This window comes from Salarias fasciatus, chromosome 23 (genome assembly GCF_902148845.1).
Source record: "Salarias fasciatus chromosome 23, fSalaFa1.1, whole genome shotgun sequence".
In the NCBI taxonomy this organism is placed as follows: Eukaryota; Metazoa; Chordata; class Actinopteri; order Blenniiformes; family Blenniidae; genus Salarias; species Salarias fasciatus.
Genome location: NC_043766.1, coordinates 7873253 through 7899206, shown reverse-complemented (window position 1 = coordinate 7899206; position 25954 = coordinate 7873253). Strand labels below are relative to the sequence as shown.

General features: G+C 38.4%; 2 protein-coding genes across 5 annotated transcripts; one reads left to right on the top strand and one right to left on the bottom strand.

The window, feature by feature from the left end:
- Window positions 1-688: 688 nt before the first annotated feature.
- On the bottom strand, window positions 689-22271 carry armc9 (armadillo repeat containing 9). 4 transcript variants are annotated; one of them, XM_030084010.1, is made up of 24 exons: window positions 22007-22271; window positions 21767-21868; window positions 21177-21347; window positions 20777-20932; window positions 20602-20691; window positions 20273-20300; window positions 19516-19673; window positions 19212-19277; window positions 17216-17250; window positions 17010-17121; window positions 16758-16850; window positions 15430-15520; window positions 14785-14905; window positions 14523-14662; window positions 13070-13146; window positions 12362-12436; window positions 12040-12130; window positions 11598-11647; window positions 8534-8632; window positions 7355-7446; window positions 6460-6515; window positions 6193-6298; window positions 3202-3335; window positions 689-1915 (listed from the first exon to the last, which is right to left on the bottom strand). In XM_030084010.1, the coding sequence occupies exons 1-23, from the start codon at window positions 22079-22081 to the stop codon at window positions 3203-3205; spliced, it is 2217 nt and encodes a 738-aa protein (XP_029939870.1). In that variant the 5' UTR covers window positions 22082-22271; the 3' UTR covers window positions 689-1915; window position 3202. The 4 variants fall into 4 exon arrangements, with proteins under 4 accessions (XP_029939870.1, XP_029939871.1, XP_029939869.1 ...); XM_030084011.1 differs by having other exon boundaries at window positions 689-1038; XM_030084009.1 differs by lacking the exon at window positions 689-1915 and adding an exon at window positions 2783-3102.
- A 387-nt stretch (window positions 22272-22658) lies between these two features.
- Window positions 22659-25645, top strand: polr2h (RNA polymerase II, I and III subunit H). The gene is made up of 6 exons (XM_030083283.1): window positions 22659-22838; window positions 23161-23259; window positions 24030-24113; window positions 24442-24535; window positions 24669-24752; window positions 24956-25645. The coding sequence occupies exons 2-6, from the start codon at window positions 23187-23189 to the stop codon at window positions 25071-25073; spliced, it is 453 nt and encodes a 150-aa protein (XP_029939143.1). The 5' UTR covers window positions 22659-22838; window positions 23161-23186; the 3' UTR covers window positions 25074-25645.
- The last annotated feature ends 309 nt before the right edge of the window (window positions 25646-25954 follow it).

The following is a 25954-nucleotide window of genomic DNA, read 5'->3' as shown; positions in this document are numbered from 1 at the left end:
AGTTCCTCCACAACTCGAGCTCGGGGTTACTCAGCCACCTGGCTGCGAATGCGTCAGTCTGTCATGTGTGGCCAGTTTCCTCACATTGTGCTGCTCCTCACTGGTCAGGCCCACTGTGCTAATTGCTGGATATGTCATTCCTCTGGGGACGGCATGCGAGTTGCAGGAATTGCTCAGCCAAAAACGTCGTGTAGTCTTGCTGAATCAGATCAACAATAAGCCACTAACTTTAATTTTAACACTGCAATGCTACTTTATTGGCATTATGGAATCTAATTTAACCTTGTTTGCCAGGTGTTTAGATATGTGGGCATGGAAAAAGCGAAGTAATTCATGTTATGGAGGTATTTTTGGTGAGAAAGGTTTTGACTACCTGTAAAAGTACTCTGTGCACATTTAAAATATAGTGCAGCGCGGCAATGTGTGACTTGTTGAAGGAAACAATCCGACTCTTCGAGAAGAGCTTCACATTGACACAGGTGCACAAATGTTTTTCCACCAACTTTACTGCAACAATTACAGGAAACGATTTTGAGTCTGTGGCTTGTACACCTGTCATTCAGGATTTGTAAATGTCTAAGTTTCGCATTGTGTTTGTGGAGTGAAAATAAATGTACAGGTACACAATTCATGATACACAACTACAAATTTTGATTTTACAGGTGTTCAAACCTTTTTCCACCAAAAATACCTCCATATTCATGACCGATGTCTTGCATGCAATATATTGTTAGGAAAGTTCTAAAAATGAAAACAGTTCAGTGTTAGTTGAACAGAGGACCAACAGACAAGTACTTCAGATGCAAGATGAAATTTATTGAAAAAAAGAAGAAAAAGGAACACACTGAAAATAAATAAATAAATACAAAACAAAAAGACTGGCCAAAATAAATGCTTAATGATCCCGTAAGGTGCAAATGTTTACAATATGTGCAAAAAAGTGAAAAAAAGAAAGAAAAAGAACCCACAATCCCACACATTGTTCAACAATCCCCTGCTCCTCCCGTTGCTGCTGATCTTGCTGGCCCTCATCGCAACCTGGGGGATGAAGTTTCAGGAAGCTGATGTTAGCGGGGAGATAGTGCAACCCCATGGTGACAGCTCACTCCTCACCAGTCCTCTTCGCCTGCCTGGCAAAAGCCAGACACAGACGAGAAGGGAGGGGTGGGGGCAGTGGTGGAGGAAGGGTAGTGTGATAAAGGCGGGGGGGTTGGGAAAAACTAAATAAGTGGATAAACTCCTCAAAACTATTAGTGAAATGAAAACAAATTCCTTACAGTCATTTTCCCAACTACACTAGTAAATTATTTTAGTTTATAATAATAAAATGTGTCCATAGTCATATTTTAAAAAAATAATTGTTATTGTTAAAACTTAGAAAGGATGACAATCCCAGAGACACTGTAAACCCAAAACCTCTGATCCATGTTGAAAACAATCCAAGACTTAATTTTTTTTCCTGAAAAGTCATGCAAGCAACCAACTTTAAAATGAAGGACATTAAATGTTTTCCATGGGCTCTTGAGTAACAGAGGTGGGAAAGTTCCCACTTACCAACAAGAAAATTGCTTCTAAATTCAGTCTGAGATCTCAGTATAATAAAGCATGAGGTTCCAGAGAGCTCCCAGAGGCACATGCACTGGAGCACAGAGTCACTCAGCATTGCAGAAGGTTTGGGAAGAGTTCAGAGATGAGCTTTAACTTTAGCTTTTTTTCAACATTTCTTGACTTGCATTCAAAGGCATAAAAATACTTATAGTTACAAAACGTCAAACATTCCAGTCTTCAGTTGCCTCTGTGTCAATTCTTTATTTAAAATTACATCAATCGAAAACCGTCATTCATTTTGTTCAAATTATTGTACTTGCAGCAGAATCCTGAAATCAGCTTTTCACGGAATTAATGCGGTGAAGTGCTGAAAAAAAAAATCCTCATCAGATTTTACACTATGTACTGGAACAACTTTTCTAAGAGACACTGTGGCACTTCCTACATCTTCTCTGGCTGCACAGCAACACGAGGGGCATCTGTCATCACCTGAAGTCACCGTACCTGACCTGACCTAACCAGGATAAAGTAGCATTTTCCGTCCTCTCAACATGGCGGAACAGCAGCAGCTCCTCTACCCATTTCTATTGGCTCAGTGGGTGGGCCAGGCAGCTACACAAATGCCTCCTCTATCTCCCCTTAGCCAAGAACGCAGGTCTGTCTAGTCACAGCATATTCTGGGCCTGAGGGGAAATGTTGTTTTGGTGTTTGACTGGCGCTCGCTCTCTCTTCAGGTCTGCTCTGCTAAGCAGTAAATAAGAAGAAAATAAATACAAAATGGCACTTGACAGCAAAACCTACAATGTGAGAAATAAAATGAGAATTAAAAAAAAAAAAAAACCTGAAAACCAACAAGCCAATAAAAGCAAGAGCAGCTCACAATAAAACTCATGCTGTCTGTTGTGCCATGTGTTGCTGCTCACTGCCCATTAAGACAAGCAATGATTAAGTGACTTTCCTTATAAATCAATAGATGTTAGACACTTGCCAGACCTCAAAAGGAGCACAGAGAAAGATGCGTTGGCTTTGAGTGACCATTAGGCACCGTTACGAGCTTTATGGTAAGGCCACCCAGCAGAAGAGCCGGAGGTAATCGCTCATCAAATGCAATTAAGATGCATGAGAGCACAGAGAGATGCTATCTTCAAACTAAGAGCACCAGATCTTCTCTGCAATGACTCAAGTTATATGCATAACATGTGAAGTTGACAGCAAATAAATATAAACTGCTTGGGTGGAACCAAAGTTGCTGTTTTTTTTTTTTTTTTTTTTTTAAGAAGACAAGCTTTTTAATGTCACAGTGATAAGTCCTACAAAATGAAGGAGACTGAGTCAATGTGCCTGTATGCTGCCATTGTTGTAACAATTAGTTAATACAGAAATTTGACTGATAATTTTACCTTCCTTCACCTAGCACCAGCTTTAATTGGTTACAGTGCCCCAGAAAGTGGTAATAATCTGTATTTATAAATGAGTAGAGAAGTTAGATGGATGCAAAAGACTCTAGCACAACTTAGATCACCATGTTTTTTATATCCAGTTTCAAAATGTATCCTGAAATGGGATAAAGGTGAAAATATGTGATTAATAAAATGTAATTAGTTAGACTGAGTGCTGTTTGGTGTCTAGTTTATAATGTCACTACATGCTTACCTTATTTTTTAGGTGCATCAGCGGCGGGTGCGCTCTGCAATGTTGGACTTGGACCTGCCGAAGAGCTGTACAGGTGGTCCTGAGGTGTTCGTGGAAGTTTTGGCCGAGACATGAATGCAAACACAGACTCAGGACTAATGACAGGAGAGACAGAAGAAACAGAGAAAGAAAAAGTGAAATACACATGCTTCAGGAAAAAAAAGCTGAAATATAAAAAAAATATTAGACATGAACAGGCTAACAAAGTTGAGATATATATATATATCAGTTTTTTTTTTTTTTTTTTTTATAGTTTTTTGTTTTTGCTAGCACTCTATTGACCTAATAAGCTACAGACATCAATAGCTATTAATTCTATACAGGTTGCATGGTCAACGAGGCCAGACGACGAGGCTGTCCCTAGTTGTCCTCAAATGAAGCTGTACTCTCCACGTCCAAGACAAAAGACCTCAAAGGTCCACTGCAGCGTCACAAATCCAAAGACTGACGACAACTGAACAGAAAAGTTTGTATGACTTACACAACATTCCTAACTTTGATATTTCCTGCCTCCGCTTAGTATTCAGTTATGGACAACAAACATGATCTCATAGAGGAAACTTAAGTTGAGAGACATTAAGTTAAATTGAGACAGCGCATGGCATGCTGCAGGCATGAATGCGTGTTGCAAAGAGGTCTACCAGCCACAATATTTAACACAGTTCAGTTAATAGATCCATCCTCTCTCGATTGTGTGTTATGCTACTGATTCATTATGAAGAAGCAGCAAATGCAAGATGTTTTCTAAGAGCAGTATAATTTCCATTTAAATAATCTTCAAGCATTCAAATTAAACTTCAACATCTTTACTAATTTCCAGCAGTGTTTCGAGGCCAGTTGTGTTTTAATAAACTGATCTGTACGCCTCTCCTTCCTGCTGCTCTCTGGAAACGTGCATCCTGTTTAAACAGACAAAAAACATTTTTCTCCCACAAACAGTCAAACTCACTCGATGTAACAATACTAGAAGCTTTGTATATTTTGATTGATTTTTACTGCTAGAGCTTTCATGACAATGAAAGTAAATGACTAGTTCTACTTATTCACTGTGTCCTATTTGAAAACAGTAAAATGACTTGCTCCTGACTGTAAAAATGTACCAGGAAATGAGAGTACAAAGTGCAACATGGTATGGCTAAATAAGAGTTTTCACTCAATGTCATAATTGTGAGTCTTGAGAAACAGGATCACAATACACAAATAGCTCTTCTGCCTCCAGCCACAGCGACGATCCAGACTCCACTAATGTTCTTATCAGGTGGGAGCCAAATGACCTACATCCTGTAGAGCAATCCTATACCATATCAAATGGATGCACTTCAGTCCAGTTTCTACTCAGCAGACTCACATCGGCTCCAACATCACTGATAACATCTGGGAGGACTGAGTGTTGTAAACCGTGATTGTATTTCTGGGAACATAAGTGGGGGCACTGTGCAAAGCTCTTTTAGGACGGAACGGTTTAAATTGGCCAACATGTTGCATAAACTGTCTTCGGTTCCTGAAAGTCCAACCCAAAATGCCAGGAGCTACAGAAGAAAAACTGTAACACTAAGACACACAGAAGTTCAAGTCAAAATAATCTTTGAAAAGAAAAGACCCAAGTGTCCATCACTTCTCAGGAGCTGTGCTACAAAGGTGCTCCTCTAAAATCAGAGGCAAAGAGCACTTCTACTTATTTGGTGGTTGCCAGATTGCTCTGTTGCCAAGATTCTATTCAATTTCATATGAATGCACCTTTCACCTCACTGGGGAAGTCTTCCAGTTCAGCCTGGGGTGAAATGAGGGTACCAACACCAGAACTGGTGGGGTTACATTATAGATGTGTTTTGCGTTTCTAGGGGAAGGGATGACTGAAGCAGTTTTCTGGGACTCGTTACTGTTGGTGGGATTCGGGAGTCAAGTTCCTCGGAGATTTAAAGGCGGGAAGAAGCAAGGGTGGTTTGATTGAATGAGGCCCTTTGTGGACGGTGCTCGTTTAAACGCATGTCACAATCTCACAGACCAGCTTGGCGGTGCTGAGTCACCCATCGGTGTGTAGAGACTCTCCGGCCAGCTCTCCCCACCGGCACACATTTGCACCATTACACGTCTCAGGGCTTTAAAGGAACCCTTAATTATGGCGTTTTGTTTTCACCATTCCTTAACAACCTTAACACTTTGATCCAGTCACTTTTAGGAGCCGTATTCCACCAAACAAGTGAATAAATCAAGCAGTAACTGCAATGCTGCAAGCCTGCAGCCAGTCAAAAAGAAGGTTAAAGGAAGTACCACCCACAGCTTTTAGAAGTTGGTTCAAACTCCCTGCCTCCAAATTACTTTGATTGAAAACCGTCCCTTCATCTCAGTAGTATTAATGTGCAATTCATTTTTCAGGATAGGGTCTCAGTGACAAAATTCTTTAAAAAGTAATAATGAAAAGAAACTAAGTAACAATGCTTGACACTTTTCTTGAAACAGTTCTTGTTACCAAGTCATCAGGTTTGAAATAATTTCTACAGGATGCATTTGATGGACTGTGGAGCATCTCCTCTGGACAAGGGACCAGCGGGCCTCAGCGCTGTTCTCTGATGAAGAAAAGACAGCTGCCAACAATGTCTAAGACGTCAAGGAGAGCGCTCTGCCTCAGCCACTATGGTCACCTGATGGGCATTACAGCGTGAACACGTGTGTTTAGTAAATATATAACTGCCCTACACTGTGTGAACGGTACAGTGGCGAGAGTACAGTGTTGTTCGGTCAATTATAGAGAACCTTTTTATACAAATACTGCCGATGTTCAATTATTTGGTGTAGGCAGTAAAAAATATCTACAAAAGAATATCGACAAAAGAAACAAAAGCAAATACTTGTAAAATCAAATGAGGGGATTTAATGAGAAAATATGTCATTTTTTTTCTTCTCAAACATGGTGAATGTGTGAGTGTGCAGTTAGTGTTGGTGTCAATTTACCTCATGACTTGCCCAGTGGACATCTCCTTGGCACCAGTTTTCATCAGGAGATCCTCATATGGAGTGCACAACCCCGACTCCTGAGTTATTTGCCCACATGCCGAGTCTGCGTGTGTGTATAGACATTTGGGAAGGAAAACACTGAGATAATGGTGTCATTTGTCATCTGTGTTGAATATTTGTCCCTGAAGATATGAGAAGCACTGTTTGCTGCCAACGGTGTTAAACACTGTAATGAATGAAAGTATTAGAAGGTGAACCACGTACCTGGGCTCTGATGGAAGGAGTCGGAGGTGCCCGGGGGACTGCCAAGAAGAGATATACTGGAGATGTTGTGCGATGGATTAGTCTTTTGCCTGTTTAGGCGTTTTATCAATAATCATAAATTTAAAAATCTCAAAAAACTTTCAAACTTAAAATTGGAAGCCTTTATAAATATGCTCATAATGGTAGCTTAAATATATTTTACTTTTATCATTGCTATTTTAGCATGGTTGTCAAATAACCCATAACAATAGAAACTTTCCATTTAAATCAATACTAACAGTCATTGTTTTTAGTTGGATAAGAATAACAATTTCATCAATGACTTGACATGTCCTTATGCTCTTGTACAGACTGTTCATAGGACAACTCACACCTACGATTATATTCATTACTCTAAAAAGCTTAGAATACAGTCTGTGGTGACAATGAACTACTTCCACAACTAAGTGATTCCACTTTCAGTCCACTCCTGCCTGACACTTATTTCTTCACAGTTCTATTTTCTCTAATAATTGATGGCTAAGCGAATCCATTCTTGCTTTGACCCAGTGCACTAGTTTCAAACCCAGTACAAACTTCATTATACAAGTAGCCAAACAAAAGATGCAGTACAATCATTGTCATAATGACCTATAGCTGTGGTAAAGTGAGCTTCACTGTGACAAAAGGAACATGGATCTAGGTGTCTTTATCTAAACATAGATTTCTCCAGTAGTTTACTGATCATTTGGTAATAATCCATATTGTATGCAAATCAAATTAATTTGAGCAAGAAAAAAAAATTTAAACAAAGCAATTCATGTCACACTGAGACCCACATACCACCAGGATGTGTTGCATCTTACAGAAAGCATAATTTTAAACTACATTTTTTCACCGTGCATGTTTAACTTACTCTGATCTGGCAGCGGTCTTTGGGGTGACCGGTCTCTGGAATGGCTCAAGAATTGGAGTATTGATTTTTATTTGTGCCACGTTGGTCATAATCTGCACAGACACACAACACCTCATGTTGACGTATAAGAACCAAGTCAATGTTAATGGAAATAACTAAAAATCAAGAATACACGATCAACTTTCTACAGATCTACAATTGTTTCTTCAACAAGATTTCTCTTCAAACTAGTGTCTTCAAATATTTAAAAAAAAATTCATACTCAAGGTATGCGTTTGATCCTAATGTTACTTCACTGCAGTAAGAGGCACTTACTTGCGTCACTGGAATAGCAGCTGAGTCTCAGCTTTTACTTTTACTGAAAAGCTCAAGTGAAAGTTTCCTTTGTAATTGTTTTTTCCACTTTGCGCAGTCATATCAAATGATGGATAAATAATGCATTTTTGACAACCTGATATACATATGTCAATCAACATAACCAATGTCCCCCACTGGCTTATGACAACATTCTTGCAAGCCAGGGATCTTTACATTTCAAAATAATTCACATATAATTAAAGGCTCAACTGAAAATGTAAATCTGGAACCTGAAAACATCAGCCAAGATGCTTCCATTTAACATTCAGCAGTTTGCCTGTAGATTATTAAGAATTACTTGTAATGCATTGAGAAGATCAACTTTTCAACAGGACTTTATTTTTGTCGTGCTTATTTTAGAAATTCCTTCAGAAAATATGTTAATCCAAGATAGTTAAGCTTCAGAGCCCACACAGTGGTACCCTTCTTTGATGAAATAGGCATTTTAATTCTCAAAGAGTTAAAGACAAAATATGGGTTACGACTTTTTCACTTATTTCCTCAACATATCTGACACCAGATAATTGAAAAGCGGATGCATATTCTGAAGAAACCCTCTAGGCTAATGAAGCTTAGACATCACAGTGGCAGTTGCCTATTCAAACTGAACTTCCCTTCTTCCAACTGGTTTCCTTTTGTGGCTGGATTGATAACAGTGAAGCTGAACCTGTAGAACAACTGTTGTGAAGCAAATATGCCTCTTGCACATCAGACCTTAGTGACATAGCTGCAGTCTAACTGTGAGTGATAACGTTGCATACATAGCAGAGAGGTTTGATCTCTCTGATCTCCTGGTTTACATAAGCAAGTTTTTGCTCTTACACCAAGGTAGTCCGTGGTAAGAAGAGTCTCTCCTGTCAGTTCCCCTGACTGCGGCTGCAGAATTTCATCTTCGCTGTGCTCCATCTCCAGTAAATCTTCCTGTCGCACAAAGAGATGTCAGAAAAGTTTATTCCATCGTCAACCAGTGACACGCTGCATGTCGAGTTCCACCGTCTCAGCTATGTTCACTACATGTTTTGTCACATTTCTTCGATTTGCTGTATGTAAAATCCCTCATCAACAGTGTGTTTGCATAGCCTCGTAAACCAGACCTGGCCACTTCTCATCCACATTTGGATTTTTGACACTTCCGGGTAGGCCTCATGCTTTCAGCCACATGCTCCGTCCACTTTATTCACAGTCTATGGCTCCTGCCCAGACTGAGCCCCACTCCAAAATCCAAACGCGGATGAGGAGTGGGCCAGGCTGGTTTACCAGGCTAGTATTTGCATCCACAGGACATCGTGGGTAACTACTGAAAACAATGTAGTTCATATGCCAGGCCTTTAGGGGGCGCCGTAACTTTGTAACTAACTGACAGAAATTCATAGGTGAAGAAGACACGGAGCTCCATGTAGCTGCTCCATGGCCACATTAAACCAATTACCACCAGTGGCTTCTGAGAAATGGACTTGTTGAATGTACTCTAACCGCATTTAGGCCATTTCACCTGTCCGCTCGAACTGGAAATTTCCATAAAAACTAGTCCGTTGTCCACGTTTGGAATGGGGTTCGCTTATTTATTTGTGTTAAAGCTAGGGTTGGCGATCTTGGAAAACTAGCGTTAGCATGTAGCATCTCCCCAAGGCTCCGCCCAGCTCCCACCCCATTGGAGGAGCTCCCGTTGGGAGCGGACACGTTCGCGGCGCGTGCGGTGCGCGCGGCACTTCCGCGTCCAGTGCGTTCCTGGCGTAACCTGCCCTCAGCGCTTCGTTTCTTCGTTTTTCTTTATTTGCACAACGCCAAGGTATGGCGCACTGAACAGTGAGTGAACCCCCAAACATTCTTCTCCACCATTCTGCAACGACGCTCCGTCCTTCTACGCGCGCACTGAACCAGGGTCAGTGCACGGGTACATGTACGCGCAGGGGGCAGGTCGAATGGCGAAGGGATTTGATTGGTTTAAAAAAAAAAGGTGTCCCGTCAAGACTATTGGTTGCTGTTTTTCCGGTTTTACTCCTGCGGTAGATAGCGGATATTTTCCAAACTACTTTAAAAACACACTATGAATTGCTTCCCATCGGGTCATAAAGATCATTTTAACCAGTATTTAAAAAAAATGTATCTCATTCAAATCGCCAACCCTAGCTTTAACAAGACAAAGCACGTCCCTGTACGCAAATTTGTCCTCTCAGCAAAGGCATCCGCACTTCGTAAGCCCCTTCGTCAAAGGTTTCACTGTATATTAGTGTAAAGAACATAGTGGGCATTGTAACAAACAGGTGTTACTTACGGGGAACACGACACTGCACTTTACACTGCGCACTTTCTTACCATCCACAAAGCATTTTAAAATGCTCACAGCACTGTTAAGGGAGGTAATTTACTCATAAGAATAATTTGCACAAATGTATTTAATTAGAGAAAAACTGTTGCCTGTGCGTGTGGTCAGGGTGTGTCCCGAGCAGTGATTGCAGCAAACCTGCAGAGGCAAACAAACAATTGGGGAATGTGCAACATATGTGACTGTTGTAAATGTTGGAAGGTGCTGTGTGCGTGTGTGCGTGTGTGTGGTGAAGTGAGTGACTTTTTTTTTTTTTCCTCACCCTGCTCTCCAGTCTCTTGTCAGGCCAAAAGATTCCGAAAAGTCAGTGGACCCACTTAACAAGGCTCCCGGCTGGACCAAGAGTCGGAACAAGCGGGGGTGGTTGAACAGATTTTAGATATGTTGTAGGATTTAATTTATTTATTTGAGGTGTTTGTTCAGTTTAAACTTAAGGAAGGGTTTTGTTTTACTTTAGATTATTATCATGGGTTTTGGAGTGGAGGATTTTTACATAGTTTTAATGAGCTATATTATGTTTTACACCTATGGAGTTCTTTTATGGTTTTACCCACTTCAGATGAACGTATTTAAGGCCCTGAAGACATTAACTCAGGGGTGTTGTTCGTTTCTGTTCCGCAGGTGGGGAAGCCAAAGCTCCATTGAAATCCTCCCATGCACTTTATGGCACGTGCACTTTGAATTGTCTTTGGCACATGACAATAAAAAAGAAGTGCAGCTCTCGACTTTGGCTCATCTCCTCTTGTTGCTCACTGTTTTCCACTGCTTGTGCTGCCCTGCTTAGAGACCACTTGTGACACATGCTTCATCTTTTAGCACATTTGGAAATATAGTCAACACAGCTAAAAACATCATGACCATTTGCTTGGTTCAGGCAACTTTCAAAAGAAGTCTTAAAACATAAAAAAAATAAAAGCTGTTGCGAAAGTGGTTACTCTGGCAGTGGATAATTAGTTTGACCACTGTAAAATCAAATCAGTCCCATTAGGCACTAAAATGAGTGTGTGTTAATGACTTCCTCAGGTACAAACCGCAGTGGTCTTATGTAAAAGATCTTGTAGATTGATGCCCACTGAATTTACACTAAAAGTGGAAAAACATCTCAGTCCAACCTTTATGCTCATGGTAAATGGATAACATCTACAAGAACGCATTAAACCAGAGATTACAGGCAAAAGAAGGGGGGGAGGGATTCTTAAGCTGCCATGAGGGAAACCAGATATACATTTACTTCACATTGGAGACTTGTCATTCCCACTTGAACTTACGACCATATACCTCATCTTGATAACCCACTTTCTCACAAATATAATCTTTCAAGCCCATGACCCCTACAGACACGCACAGGTGAGAGACACACAATATCTGTGTCATGCTGAGATTGGCATCTACGAATCTGAGAGATGTGTCAAATATAACGTGTTCTCGTTATAAAGTTTTCATGGTTTCACTACATTGGCTCTTTGAATTTGTGTTATAATACTTTTAAATTGTAACACTGAATTTATACAAGGATTAGACATTTTATTCATTTATTGTTTACTGCTGCTTCACACATACGTTGTTGTCATCCCCTTCCTCGTCATCCGACTCCGGATCCTCTTCCTTATCTGCAGAGTAAAAATTACACATTTTTCTGAATAACTTTTTCATCCGGGTGTGACTGTCAAAGAAGAACACATGCATACAGAAATCTAAAATACAGTACGTCAATATCTGAAAACTTTCATAAGATGAAATAGCTTCTGTATTTTTAAACCAGCAGTCAAAACTACACTGAAAGTTGAAAATTAGCTGAAACTTTATTTTCTAGGTTATGAATATTGTGATGCACCTGTAAATTAAAGCTTCATAAGATACACAATCCATTGAAGGAGAAAGGAAATCGTAAAGTAAGTGCTATAAAAGCATCAGAGTACAGAGCAACCAGGTCGTCTGGAATTAAAGCTTGTCTTTGCTTTGGACGTAGCGATGGGGGCAAAGGCTAACTGAGCTTACTAACCAGAGTTCAGTAGTTTGATGATGAACCCAATCTGCCTGCTGAAGTTTGGATTTCCCTCTTTGGTGTAGCACTGGAGAATCGCCTCAAAACTCTATACAAATGAAAGACACTTAGTTGAAGTCAAGAGCAACAGTTGATGATAAAACTGCAATATCACAATCATGATTCTTTAAATGAAAGAAAGTTTTGGTCAGGAGATAAATCTAAAGAAATGTGGCAGTCAACCCCGTGCAGGTGCTTTTCATGACAAGATTTCATGACATTTTAACAATGAAATGTCCATCACAACATGCATGACAGATCTACCCATCTGTTTTCTCACCATCTCTTTAGCTTCTTCCCTGACAGAGGGAACGCAGAAGATACTGTACAAAGTCCCATTCACGAATGAACGGATCTGAGGAAAAAAATAAAGTGAGATTACATACACATGTTCTACCAACAAAAGGTAACAGCTTGTACGAAGGGACAAGGCATATCAATACAGGGATGAATGAATTTCCACATTGGGAGAGCACATTTACAGTCATTTAAACTTTTTTTTCAAGATAGATTGGATTTAAAAAAAAAACACGACAAGATGAAACCATTAAAAATGAAGCTGTTGACTCATAATGAACATCTGAAATTAGTTTGTTTGATAAACATTTCTAGTCATGCCTAATTTCTTAGAACTATTTAGAATCGCTTAATGAAAATCACACTTCAGTCTTTCAAGTAATTGCACTGACTGTAGTTGCACCTCTAATGGCATTAAACAGATCAACCGGTAATGAGGTTATATTTATTCAACAATTTGAATGTGATTAATTGCCATATAGTTGTGTACATTAGTTTTTGGATGAAACTTGACTTAGAAAACATCAAAAGACAGCCAGTGACATTTCTACGGACAATATTTCTAAACCGTAATGGGTTTCACTATATGCTTTATATACTGTAAAATGTAAACAATACTGAATGTGTGTTCACATAAAATTCACTGTGCACATAACAGTCATGTCCATGTGGAGAGCGATGTGCAACTCACCTGATGATTTTCATGTCCGAGGAGGTCAATTAGGACCTTTAGCACATGCTTGGCGTCTTCTGCACATTTCCTTCTTCCTACACAAAGATGCACAAAATTCACATACTGATACAAAATTACCTACCATTATCTCCACAACAGTTACATTTTTGCTATAGCTTTTTATCTTACAGTTAGGCCCAAAATATTTTGAGAGTGACACATGTTTTGTTATTTTAGGGGGTTAGCAAAACATATTGAGGATACAATTATACAATCAATATGGGGTTAAAGATTCACCACAAGGTAAAAACCATTAATCAGCCACAAAAAAAAGAAAGGCCAGAATTAAGTCGGCCAAAAAACACCTGAAGAAGCCAGCCCAGTTCTGGAACAGCATTCTCGGGACAGATGAGTCTAAGATCAACCTGGACCACAATAATGGGAAGAGTAAAGTTGGAGCAGCTCATGATCCAAAGCACACCACATCTTCTGTAAAACATGGCGGCATGCATGGCTTCCAGTGGAGCTGGATCACCTGTGTTTATTGACGATGTGACAGAAGATCCAAGCAGCCGGATGAAATCTGAAGCGTATCGAGAGATACCTGCTGCTCACATTCATCCAAATGCAGCAAAGTTGATTGGACGGCGCTTCACAGTACAGATGGACAAAGATCCAAAACATACTGTAAAAGCAAAGACGGAGATTTTTTTAAAGCAAAGAAGTGGAATATTCAGCATTGGACGAGTCAATCACCAGATCTCAACCTATTCGAGCATGAATTTCACTTGCTCAAGACAAAACTTGAGGCAGAAAAATCCACAAACAAGCAATAACTGAAGACAACTGCAGTAAAGACCTGGCAAAGCATCACGAAGGAGGAAACCCACTGTTTGGTGATGTCCATGGGCTCCAGACTTCAGGCAGTCATTGCCTGCAAAGGATTCTCAACAAAATACTGACAAGTAACATTTTATTTAGGGTTATGTTTGTCCAATTACTTTTGAGCCCCAGGAATGAGGAGCATTTGGATAAAAATAGCTACAATTCCTACATGTTTAGTCATATATTTTTGTTCAACCCCTTGAATTAACCCTTCAAGTCTGCACTTCAATGACATTGTAGTTGTTTTATTTCAAATCCAATATGGAGGCACGCAGAGCCCAAATCATGAGGATTGTGTCACTGTCTAAATATTTCTGGACCTAACTGTATCTTTTAACACTTGCATCGGATGTTTTCTTCAGATAACTGACAAAAACATACTTAATCTCTTTGATAGTATGAGAGTGATGATCAGATTGTAATTGCATCTGATGGCTACTGCCAAAGTGTCTCGGATCATTAGCTTATGGAATCCGCTATATATTTTTTTTTTTTCTCTTGGATGTGAATGAATGAATTATTTAGGTATATTTGAGTCCTGAATCCACTTGGCATTTTGTGCAGATTTTGTGCAGATTTTGTGCACCTTTTGTGCGCAGACTCAGGTTCAGAAGTAAGGCGGTGGAGTACTCCAGAGTATTGTCACTCAGGCAGTCCGAGTCCTGGAGCTCATTCACCAGCCAGCTAATCAGATCGTCTTCTATCATGGGCGTCTGCTGGCTCCTCCTACAAAAACATGACGACAATTAAGGATTAACTGACCCCGAAGTGATTTTCATTCCAAATTTTACAAAATAAAGATGCTTTATCTATCAAAATGATTTTTAAAGAACCATTTTAAAATGTACCTGAGACTCAGTTTCTGTATTGCCATTAGAGTTTTTTCCCTAATTGAACTGTTTTTCTCCTTCTTGAGAATATCCATCAGGAGTTTCAGAAGGGATGGAATCTGAGCGAGGTAACCCCGACCTGGAGAAATTGTTACAATATGGGAGGAAGGTGACAAGGACACATGCGACCAAGAAAGACAGAACAAAAAAAGCCCTCTCCATATTTCCATTCAAGTTGAAATTTGTGACTTGAGAAATGAAAAGGTAGTTATTTTCAAAACAGTCATTTGCAATTTATATTTAGATACAACACAGTACATTAGAATTTAATTCTTTTTTGACAACCCAAAATGCAACATTAAATACTGATCCAGAAACATTTTAAGTACAGAAACATTAAGACTAAGACATTTTTCTTGTCCTTAAGGATGAACTAATCCTGTATTATGAAAACAAACCAAAACTTATAATAGCCTATGAGTAAGTGACAAGATCAGCTTTTCTCTTTCTAACACGCTCCATTAGGAAGCTGCTATCAATAAATTTGTCATTCTGTTAGGAGGAACATCTAGGTGTGCAACTGAAGCCCTTCATCAGTCTGTTTCCTAATACATTCACTCAGACGTTGACTAAAACCGAAGTTAAGTGCAGTTTCAAACTCACCAGCTGCAAAAGAAGCAAACGCATTGATGAGCCGAACCATGTATTCAAGGACCATCTCGTCAGAAGAATCCAGTAAACCAACTACAGTTTTCTACATTAAAAAGACAAAAGAGAGCAGAATTTGATCAAAGGCATTTGTGTTTAAGCTAAAGCAAAAAAAAAAACAAAAAAAAAAACACAAATTACTCTCATTGCACATCAAAATAAAATTTATGTACCATCTTCTCACCTGGTGAAATTTGAAAATGTTAAAATCAGGGCATTTTTAAATATGTTTGAAAAGTTTACTGCTCAAACTCAACAATAAGTAAACTACATATCACAGCCTGCTCATTTCATGTTGTGACCAACTGCAATTATACACCTTATTTTTTTTTCTACCTTTTGATTGTTTTGAGTTATGCTTTCCAATATAGTACAAGTCTCTCGGTGATCGCAAGACAACTTCATTGAAACTAAATATTGTAATTATTCACAGCTAGTCTTCTGTTTTGTGAATGTTTTCTTGCTACTGAACAAATTCTTAGTGATAACACTTTTTATAAGTAATACAATACAACCATCCTTTGAGTAGTATAGGTGTTAAATTAAAAAGAAATCTGTGTATTTAAATAATACTATTGGGAAATATTTTTTAGAATAAGAATCAGACAAGTAAAATTTGAGGAAGAATAATTTAACAAAACGACATGTCTGCATTCCCAATATGTGCAAACCATTTTTTTCAAGTTAAGAATGGTGAAAACTGTCAGAGGAATGATCTCGATTCATATAAACTCAAATGAACTAATACATTTGTTAAATAGAGTCTGTCTGCTTAGTAATCTTGATATTTGGCATAAATTCTGTATCAGTTATTTTTTTACTAGAAACATTTTCCCTTGTCGTATCAAACGAAAACAACTGGGTTAAATGTGAATTCTATGCTTCAATGTACATTAATGATAAAAAACAAAACATCCATATTAGACATGACTGTTATAAGATATCAAAATAGACATTATAAATGATGCAACCCATAAGAGCTCTTAGATGTCTTTCTGTCTACAGTCTGTGCACTTTGTTTACGTCATCACTAAGTCAGTGAAGTGAAAGAAACTTGTGTGCACCTTGCAGAGTTGCTAATTCATCAGCTCAATTCTGCCTTGAACTAGAGCCATGGGATTAATTAGGCACTGTGGATAAATTTTAGGGCTTTTCTGTTGATGTTGTTGAGAGAAACAGAGCTTAAACACAGAACAACAAAAAAAAAAGAACGACTGTCATTTGAGTTCAAACTATATATAATATTAGCATAAAAGCTTTAAAGGTAAAAGCTACAATCCCACCGATTTGTCAGAGAAGCCTTCCAGCAAATCATTACGGATGTAGGCCTGAAGGACACTCTCTCTTTGGTCACCTGGGAGGGAGTGCGTCAGTCTCTAAAAACAAAATGACAAACAGGAATTTTGAAACTATAGGCTTTTTTTTCCCCCCAGAGACTGCATATGGACAAAACATAGAGCAAAGACTGAGGGAAAAAAAAGAACCAAGCAAAGTCTGACACATTCATATTAAGTAGTGTGATATTATATTCTCACCCAGCACAGTGCCTGAAGCAACAGACACGCACGTCTCTCGTCGCTGCCAACAATATCTGCCTTTAGTTTTCCATAATTTAACGAGGGTAGCATCGGCACCTCCATTGATAAACTGAAGTGAATAAAAAGGAAAAGTCACTCAGGTTTTCTAATCATGGCATTTTCCAAACATTTGAACTATTTCTTTATTCAAACAGAGGCCTTACTGTGGTTTTATGCTCATTTGTATGCCCGTGGAAGTCTGCAAGAAAGCACAATTTGACCCAATTAATTTAAATTGATGACATTCTTACATTAGCGGTGCAGAACACAAAATATGTGGCTTCTTACTTAAATCATATTCTCTTCTCATTCTTTCTTTCTAGTCTTTCATTGCTGACCTCTATCAAAAATAATCAAGCAGTGAGACGCGAGCGGTTTCTAGACATACATGCTGCATTTCAGCCATGCAGGAAATACAGTAACCCAAAAAAGGTGTGTTCATATCTGTAAATCCTAAATCTCACAACCGTACAGAAGACTGAGGGCCGTGATACATCATTGGGCATATGATACACTCTACATAAAGACAAATCATGAGGTTTTGTTGGACCTGCTACAAGATCGGGTTTGATTTTGGGACTGAAAACAAAGCTCAGGAACTTGGACTTATAGCGAGGGCGGTGTTAGGTTGGGGTAGTGATCCGCGTCGTCTGAGGTATCAGCTTGTTGAGCCACATTTTTGCTTTGGTGAACAGTCAGTAATACTGCAAAAGGAGAAGCTCAGTGATGCCAGGATTATTTCCTGAATTCCTTTCTCTCAAAACATCGGACTAAATAACGGTTCAGAACAATGAGACACACTTCCTTGTGAAATCTGACACTGGTGGGGTTGAATCCAACAACACCTGCGCCAGAATGACATACAACAAATATTTCCACAAATAACCATTATTTTCATCTATAGAAATCACTCAAAGTCTCTGGAAAAAAATAAAGTTCACATAGAATGTGCACGAGTCTGCAACTTTTCATTATTTTTTTTTTAGCATGTCTTTATTGGCCAGAAAGGTCACTGAACCTATAATATTTTCAGCTAAGCAGTTGTACTTCTATGCAACACAAACCATATTAAAGTCGCAAGAAATCCACCCAAAACAGGGAAACCCATGTTAACGTGACAAAAAAAAAAAAAAAAAAAAGTAGTACTTAAGATCTGAGACTGGCATACATTGAAGGTTGTTTGTCTTAATGGTCCAGATAAATATTTTAGCCAAACATTTAGAAAATAATAAAATAGCCTCCCAGCTCTTGGTGCACAAAATGGCAAACTACAAGCAAAAATGTTGAGACAATTATCTAAAACAACAATACAATGTTAAATCTGAGAGGGTGCTTTCTTTTCTTTTCATGTTGATTTTTTTTTGTCTCTTTTCAAGTGACATTATGTTAGCCCACACTGTTTAACCAGCTGATGTTAGCCATTCCAGTTATATCATAGTATCTGGCTGAAGCTTTTCAAATTCATTATTGTACTTAGGTATAGGGAGAGAAACTGAATCCAAGGGACAATTATAGAAAACAGTGAATAAGGAGAGTTAATTGTAAGAACAATCTGAATTTAATGCAGTATGCACAGAAAGATGCTTTGATGTGGCTTTCTATGCAACTTGAGAAAAATCGTCATTCAAACTAGAAAAGAAGCAAAACATCTTAGCAAACTTCAACAATCCAGTATGAATATGAAGAACTGGCAGGAAACATACACTGAATAGTGGGTCATGCAAATTAATGAATGAAAGGCACAGAAAAAAGAACAATGGGAAGCGAAGGATGAAGAGACACAGTGAAGCACAAGCCAGGTAAAAAGGTGAGGACATTAAACTTAGATGGCTTTCATGATCGTGTGTCCAAGAGTCATACTGCTTTGAAGACAACACTACCACAAATGCAAAAAACACACAAAACAGTTGCTCACTTTAAAAAAATGAAAACAAAATGGCAGTGACAGGAAGCGTGATTGTCAAGCAATTCGCTCATCTCTTTTCATTATGCTTCATAAAACCACTGTGATTTCAGATTGATCTGAATACATGCTTCATTAATTGAAGTAACATATCAAAAGAGGCTTAAATGGGTAAGCATGGCCCTGTAATGTCAAGTTGAGAAATGTACCTGTGGCACAATAATCTTACATACAGGTCAGAAGTAAGTGTTTCGTACCACACTGTGCTTTTGCTGGCTGTTGCGTAGTTCATCGTACAGGCTTTGCAGGTAGTCAGGCGAGACCTAACAAAAAAACAAAAAAACAAAAAAACACTGTGTTTAAATATAAACCAGATGATAAGGAGAGTTGTGTTTTGTGAGTCTCTGTTTAAGGCTGAAAGAGCAAATGTAAATAGGACTCAAGTCTGTTATTAAACTATATTAGTAGCCATTTTCCACCAATTGTACTTTGCAGATGTGACAACCAAATTAAACACCTTATTGTACAGAATGTGTTTACCATTTTGCAAATCTGACTTACCATTTTCCCTGCAACAGTGGCTTCAAGTGATTTAACCAGCTCAGCGGTTATCATAATCAGCTTGCAGTGTTCAGTCTGCAGGTTTTTGAACTTGTCCGCATAGTAGTTTGTGCGTTTTTCTGCTTCATGCAGCTTCAGCTGCAGCTTCTGAATGTTCTCTGTGCAGTTGTACAAACACAAGGACATGACAGAAACCAGCCACAGGTTCACAATTACAAAAAACTGCTCAAACGAAAAGGTGACATAACCTGGAATTTAGAATTGCCCGCAATTTCATCATTTCAGTCATAGATGAAGTGCAGAATTACTATTACTTTTTTCACATTTATCACAGTTTTTTCAATTGCACAACTTAATACCTCATTTGAGGCACAACCAAATTTCTGGTAAAGCATAGTAAGACATTTCAATTGAGAACAATCTAGGAAATATTTTTTTATTTTATACAGAATATGTAATAGATCATGCGAAGTGAAAAATTTGGGGCATCTATTCAATATCACTCACCTGTCAGGTTTCCATCTAAATGTTTTCAAATTTCTGAGCAAATTTATTGGAATTACGCAAAAGAAAACGCAACTTTATGCCTGCTTCTATTTATTATTAGCATCACTGGGGGTTTTGGAGCAGTGAAATAAACACCACTTTATTGAACAGTCATCTTCGACTACACCGTATTATTTCTGAGACGTGTCCCGGAAGGAATCCCATCACATACATCATGCAACATATACAATTATTTGACACGAGTATTTACCTCTGGTGCTCCGCCCACCGTCCTTCTGCTTAGAACTTGTTAAAGAACACAATTGCACTCATTGTAAACATTTTCTCTGAGCTGGTTTTCCAGGGTGAGACATCAAGAATTAAACAGTCAACAAAAAATCTTGTTATTTAATATGAAAAAAACAAACTATACATCCTGTTTGATCTCACTGATTCGTTAATAGTCCTCATTTCTGTAATAAATAAATAAAATAATAAATAGTTTAATTACAAAAATGCCCCATTGATCAATACCCTTGTGTTAACATAAGTGACAAAGCTGTAATAGACACGTTTGACAAAGCCACAATAAAAGGATACGTATAAAGTTAACAATCTCGGCGTGTTCGGTTTTATTACCAACGTCAGGAATCGCTCCAGCTTTTCCTTCAGCTGTGCCAACCAGGACTCCTGAACAGAGGTGAATACATTGTTGAAAGCCAGCAGGAAATGTGTTTGGTTTATGTAGTACCTTATTTTGTGAGAATATGAGAACCTCGAAGAGAGCCTTGAAGAGGGGGTGAACAGTGGGGTCAGACACGTAAGGCAGAGCATAATATGGCAAGAACTCTGCTGTCTGGCTCAGTGCTGCCCCACGAGTCTTGAAATATTTCTTCAAGCTTGAAATTCTCTCCGAAAAGTCAGCATCATTCTGCAGGCAGATTTAGGATTTTCAGTGAAATTTGTCATTTCAAATCGACAAAATAAATCATTCAAGAGCACAGTAATTCTTTAAAAATGTATGTTGGTGTCCAGAGAAAGAGAGAGAGTGAGACCGAGAGAGAGAGAGAGAGAGAGAGAGAGAGAGAGAGAGAGAGAGAGCACCATGGTGACCCTTAGTGGACATTTTCAGAAACTGCATTCCATACAGACAAAAAAAGCTCAGAGGCACATACCTTTTTAACAGCTTTCCACCTTAGAGGAACGATAGTGAAGTGGATATGGAGGTAGAACTCCAGACTGAGAGCATTCACATCTCTCTCCACTATGCCAACAGGAATATGCTCTGTCCAGACTTTAAAGAAAGCATCTTGGTCTCCATTATCAAAACAGTCAATTAGACTGGTCTAGAAACAAACAAACAAACAAACAAACACAAACTGCACTTAAAGAATACTCAGTTGGAGATCAGTATTTATTTAGGGTTAATGTTAACGGAAACGCAGAACTGCCACAATAAAGAAATACATTTATGAGCTGTATCTCTTTATAACGAGATAATAATAATAATAATAATAATAATAATAATAATAATAATAATAATAATAATAATAATAATGACAATGTATTTATTTCTACAATTTACAAGGTCCCTCAATGATGTGGGAATCTTCACACGTTGTACTTATTCACCTTCACTGCTATTGTTTTACACCACAAAGCAAGTTAATGGGGTAAACGAAATGTTTCATTTATTTTCTGGGCTGACAACGGGAAATGAAAATGGACATGTAGGAAACAGGTCTGAAAACAAGTGTATATTTACCATAACGCCATGAAGAGGTTTCTCTTGCTTTATGACAGCTTTGCATTTGCGCTCCTCGTTGAAAGTGGTAACGACACTGTCATATCCCGCAAAGCTCAGGTACTGCAAAAGAGAGACGAGAGGAGATCGAGCAAACACTGCAGGAATACATGCAATTGCCTTGGCAAATCTATTGATATCGCACAACATACAGTTCACTGTAGAAACGTGCTGCCTCGAGGTGCTCAATGCATTCTTTACCTCTATGATCATTGCCAATAGATCTTCATCAGCGGAGCAGGCGTCCCCCATCCTGACCTCCTCCGCGGAGCTCATCCCCGGGTCCAAAACTTTTAAAGCCCCCGTTCTAAAACTGATCACTCTTACCTTGATGGCTCGACATTACAGTAATCTCTCATCCTCGGAAGGCGTCAGTCCGCAACTGAAACGCAAATTATTGAGGAGAGAAGGAAAAAGAAAGAAAGAAAGAAAAAACAAACGCTGACAACAATAAAGGATGCGGCAGCTAATGTTGGGCTTAGAGCGACAGAGCAACAGGACGCTGGAGAGAGCGGGTCGGAAAGCAGAGGAGAGTGTCGCAAAATATGTACCTCTGTAGGCACACTTCGTTCTGCTCGGTTTTACTCAAAAACGAGGGAGGATGTACTGAAGCGTTTTTACAACTTTAAAGCAGATTATTTCGATGGTCAACCATAAAGTACGGTGTTGTTTTAGCAACTATAATGCACACTAAAGGCAGACACACAGCCGCGTTTTAAATATCAATATATATTTAAAAATGGCAAAGTGAAAACGCTGTTTTTTGTAGATTAAAAATTATAATAGTAGTTGTTTTAATAATAGTGATAAGTTAACAATAATAATAATGATGACAAAAATAAGGCTTGCCCCGGAAGTAGTTGTACGTCAGAGCACGTTGTTCCTGCGCGGCACCGAAGCATGCCTCCGCTTTCAATGAGTGCACTTTCAGTGGATTAATATTGGAAAAATCTCCATTAAGCAGTCGTGTACCCGGGTGGGAGTCGACGGCTTTGTGCTGGCACTTTAAAATACGCTTCTCGTCCTATTTGAGGTAAGGTCTAAAAAGTGTCTGTATGGGGCGCTAAACCCAATAGCTTTGCTGAATGAGGTTCAGTGTTGGTGGTAAACTTGTCGCTGTCTGCTTATGGCTGATTACACTGTGCAACTGTGAAAACCTTGGTATGGAAGCAGACTCTTGTTAGTTACAAACGTTGTTTGCTATAATCTCAACATGGGAAAGTTTTGATTACCATACTCCAGATTGTACAAGTCCTACCCCCTTGAACACACACACACACACACACACACACACACACACACACACACATTATAATGCACAGTATAATGTTTTCTTCTTTTTTTAAATGTACCAGGGAAATAGATCATTCCATAGACAAATATGGCTGGAATCCTGTTTGAGGATATATTTGATGTGAAAGACATCGACCCAGATGGCAAAAAGTTTGACAGAGGTAAGTGAAAGAAGTTTCACTTCTTCTTACACACCTTCAGACACGTTAAACTACATATGGTATATGTTTATTTCTGTTTGTGAATGTCCAGATATGTGTATTGCATTTGATATAGATGTAGTTTGTGTGCATGTATATTAAAAAAAAATGCGAATGGTGTATGTGTGTGTGGACATAGAATGATTAATGTTAGTGTGAATAAATTTTCTTTTGTGCTTGCTTTTTGTATGCTTTTATTTGTCTTGAACAAAATAATTTTATAAAATTGAAAATATTTTGCACAGTTGAAACAAAAATATATCTTGTTGTTGACAAATACTGTTAGAAACAGCTTCTATACAATTGCACTGAGCTCATGACAAATTGAATAATTTGTGGATCTCATTGGACAATTCTATAATGTCTGAATGCTTTTATATTGATGATCTTACATGTTGAGCAGGTTACTATCATTTTTTTTTTAAATTTACTGATGCAGTGAGGAGCTGCCGTTTCAATTTCATTGTCAGTAAAGACATTCTGATTCTGATCTGTCAAATGCAAATTGTTTAAACCTTTCCAACAGTTTATTATGACTTTAGCTTTGGATTTTTTGGTTTATGTTATGCTGACAACTCTATTGTGTGTTGAAAGGAATGTCAACACACTGTACCAGTTGCACATTCATGCAACTTCAGTGGTCTATAGTGTATTAATTGACATTAGTTTGTTGTTGATTTTGAAATGTAAACTATCTCATAAAAGTCTAATTTTTAATGTGTTCTCTGCAGTGTCTCGTCTACACTGTGAAAGTGAATCTTTCAAGATGGACTTAATCTTGGATGTTAACATTCAGATATATCCTGTTGATCTTGGTAAGGATTAAATATTTTTATTTCTTTCAGAGATAAATGTGATTTCTAAGTCATTTTCATTGAAATAATAACCATGAGAGCCATCAAAACTAAATAGACACTTTTTTTACCTAGCAGTTTTACTGTCATGCATCTGACAATTGTTTTGGTTATTCTTTTTTCATACAACAACATATTTGTTTAATGTGCATTTGAAGTTCCCTTCTATTTAGCTCTCACATTCAGATCAAGCAAATCCAACTGTCAAGTAATCCTTAAATAATGTTGGAGAAGATGCACCACATTGTTCAATGATGAGATAACCGTGTTTTTTGTCATTTTTACAAAGGTGACAAATTCAGACTTGTTATTGCCAGCACATTGTATGAAGATGGAACACCAGATGATGGTGAATACAATCCTCAGGATGACAGGCCGTCAAGGTAAGATGAGCAATATTGGTGAAGCTTCATATTTAATAGGTTACACTTTCTTTTTAATGTCCTTGCATTCAATATTTTTGCTGCACATATTTTGCAGAATTGTGTTCTTACAGCACTTTGTTTGACTTTTCAGAGCAGACCAGTTTGATTATGTAATGTATGGGAAGGTTTACAAGATCGAAGGCGATGAAACTTCAACCGAAGCAGCCACGCGTCTGTGAGTAACTTCACTTTTCACCATACAGTTCCATTACTTCTGTCATGAATGTAAATAAAGTCACATCCTGCTTCAACAAAATGATGCATCTACATATGTAACATTGAAGAGGAGTTGCAAATGAATTGTTTTCTGAATTTGCAGTGGCCCTTTAACCGCTGTTAATTTTTGAACACGTTAAACTTATTTGGGTCTTCTTTCAGTTCTGCCTACGTGTCCTATGGAGGTCTTCTCATGAGACTGCAGGGAGATGCCAACAATCTTCACGGCTTCGAGGTGGATTCCAGAGTCTACCTTCTCATGAAGAAGCTGGCCTTTTGATTTCCAACTCCGCACCGACCTGCATGTTTTTCTTGTTTCTTTTTTTTTTTTTTTTTTTTTTTTGATCTGACTACAATATTTCAAGAGTCCATGGAGTCTGCAGGCTAAACCAGTTTTTTTTTGTATTGATAAAAAATAATGCTTGTAAGGAGTGCGAAGTGTGAATGCTGACTATTGAGTATGACGCAGAAATAACTGCTGCAATCTTCACCTGTATTCAGTCTGTAAATAAAGGTTTTTTTAATGAAATTATTTGTTTGTCACCATTTTCTTTTTTGATATGTTTACCTTTTTTTGTGTCATAATGAATTGATAATACTTTTGTGCTTATTGGGGAAACTTGATTTAAAACAGTGAGTTCCAATTCAGTCATTCACTTCATTTGGCACTTATTTTCTTTTTGTCTTTCTACAGTTCAGATGTGACCTGTTGATTGTGTCTGCTATGATCCTATTTCTGTATTTTCAATTAAACTGTTGTTTTGCTAAATCTTGACAATGGATACTTCTTAACATATGTGTGATAGATTACTATGATGCTGTGTATATTTGTATGTTATTTGGCACTTTCACTCCATAGTGAAAATGTCCAAGTTTACATGGGTATTCACTGGGTGCTCGAACTCCACAAATTAAAAAAGCCCATCAATGTCAATGACAGTCTGCTTTCTTCACATACTGTGGATGGTGGGTCATGTGGTTCATGATTTAGGATGTAAAGAGTAGTTTCACACCAGTTAGTTCCAGCTTGTCGCTCAGACGTGTCAGCTTGATCAATAGCTCACAACCTGGGTTCTACATCATGTAAGGGGATCCCATAGATCACAGAGGCTGTGTGAGGCTTTGTCTGCTTTCAGGTTGTGATTTTGACAAAATCATATT

Excerpts from the sequence above, each read along its gene's own strand:
- armc9 (XM_030084010.1), bottom strand. The coding sequence starts at position 22,081 with ATGAGCTCCGCGGAGGAGGTCAGGATGGGGGACGCCTGCTCCGCTGAT. Across the intron at positions 13,147-14,522 it reads CCTGAGTCTGCGCACAAAAG|GAAGAAGGAAATGTGCAGAA; the intron begins GTGCACAAAATC and ends ATCTTTGTGTAG. Across the intron at positions 7,447-8,533 it reads TTACCACGGACTACCTTGGT|ATTATGACCAACGTGGCACA; the intron begins GTAAGAGCAAAA and ends GTGTCTGTGCAG.
- polr2h (XM_030083283.1), top strand. The coding sequence starts at position 23,187 with ATGGCTGGAATCCTGTTTGAGGATATATTTGATGTGAAAGACATCGAC. Across the intron at positions 23,260-24,029 it reads TGGCAAAAAGTTTGACAGAG|TGTCTCGTCTACACTGTGAA; the intron begins GTAAGTGAAAGA and ends TGTTCTCTGCAG. Across the intron at positions 24,753-24,955 it reads ACCGAAGCAGCCACGCGTCT|TTCTGCCTACGTGTCCTATG; the intron begins GTGAGTAACTTC and ends GTCTTCTTTCAG.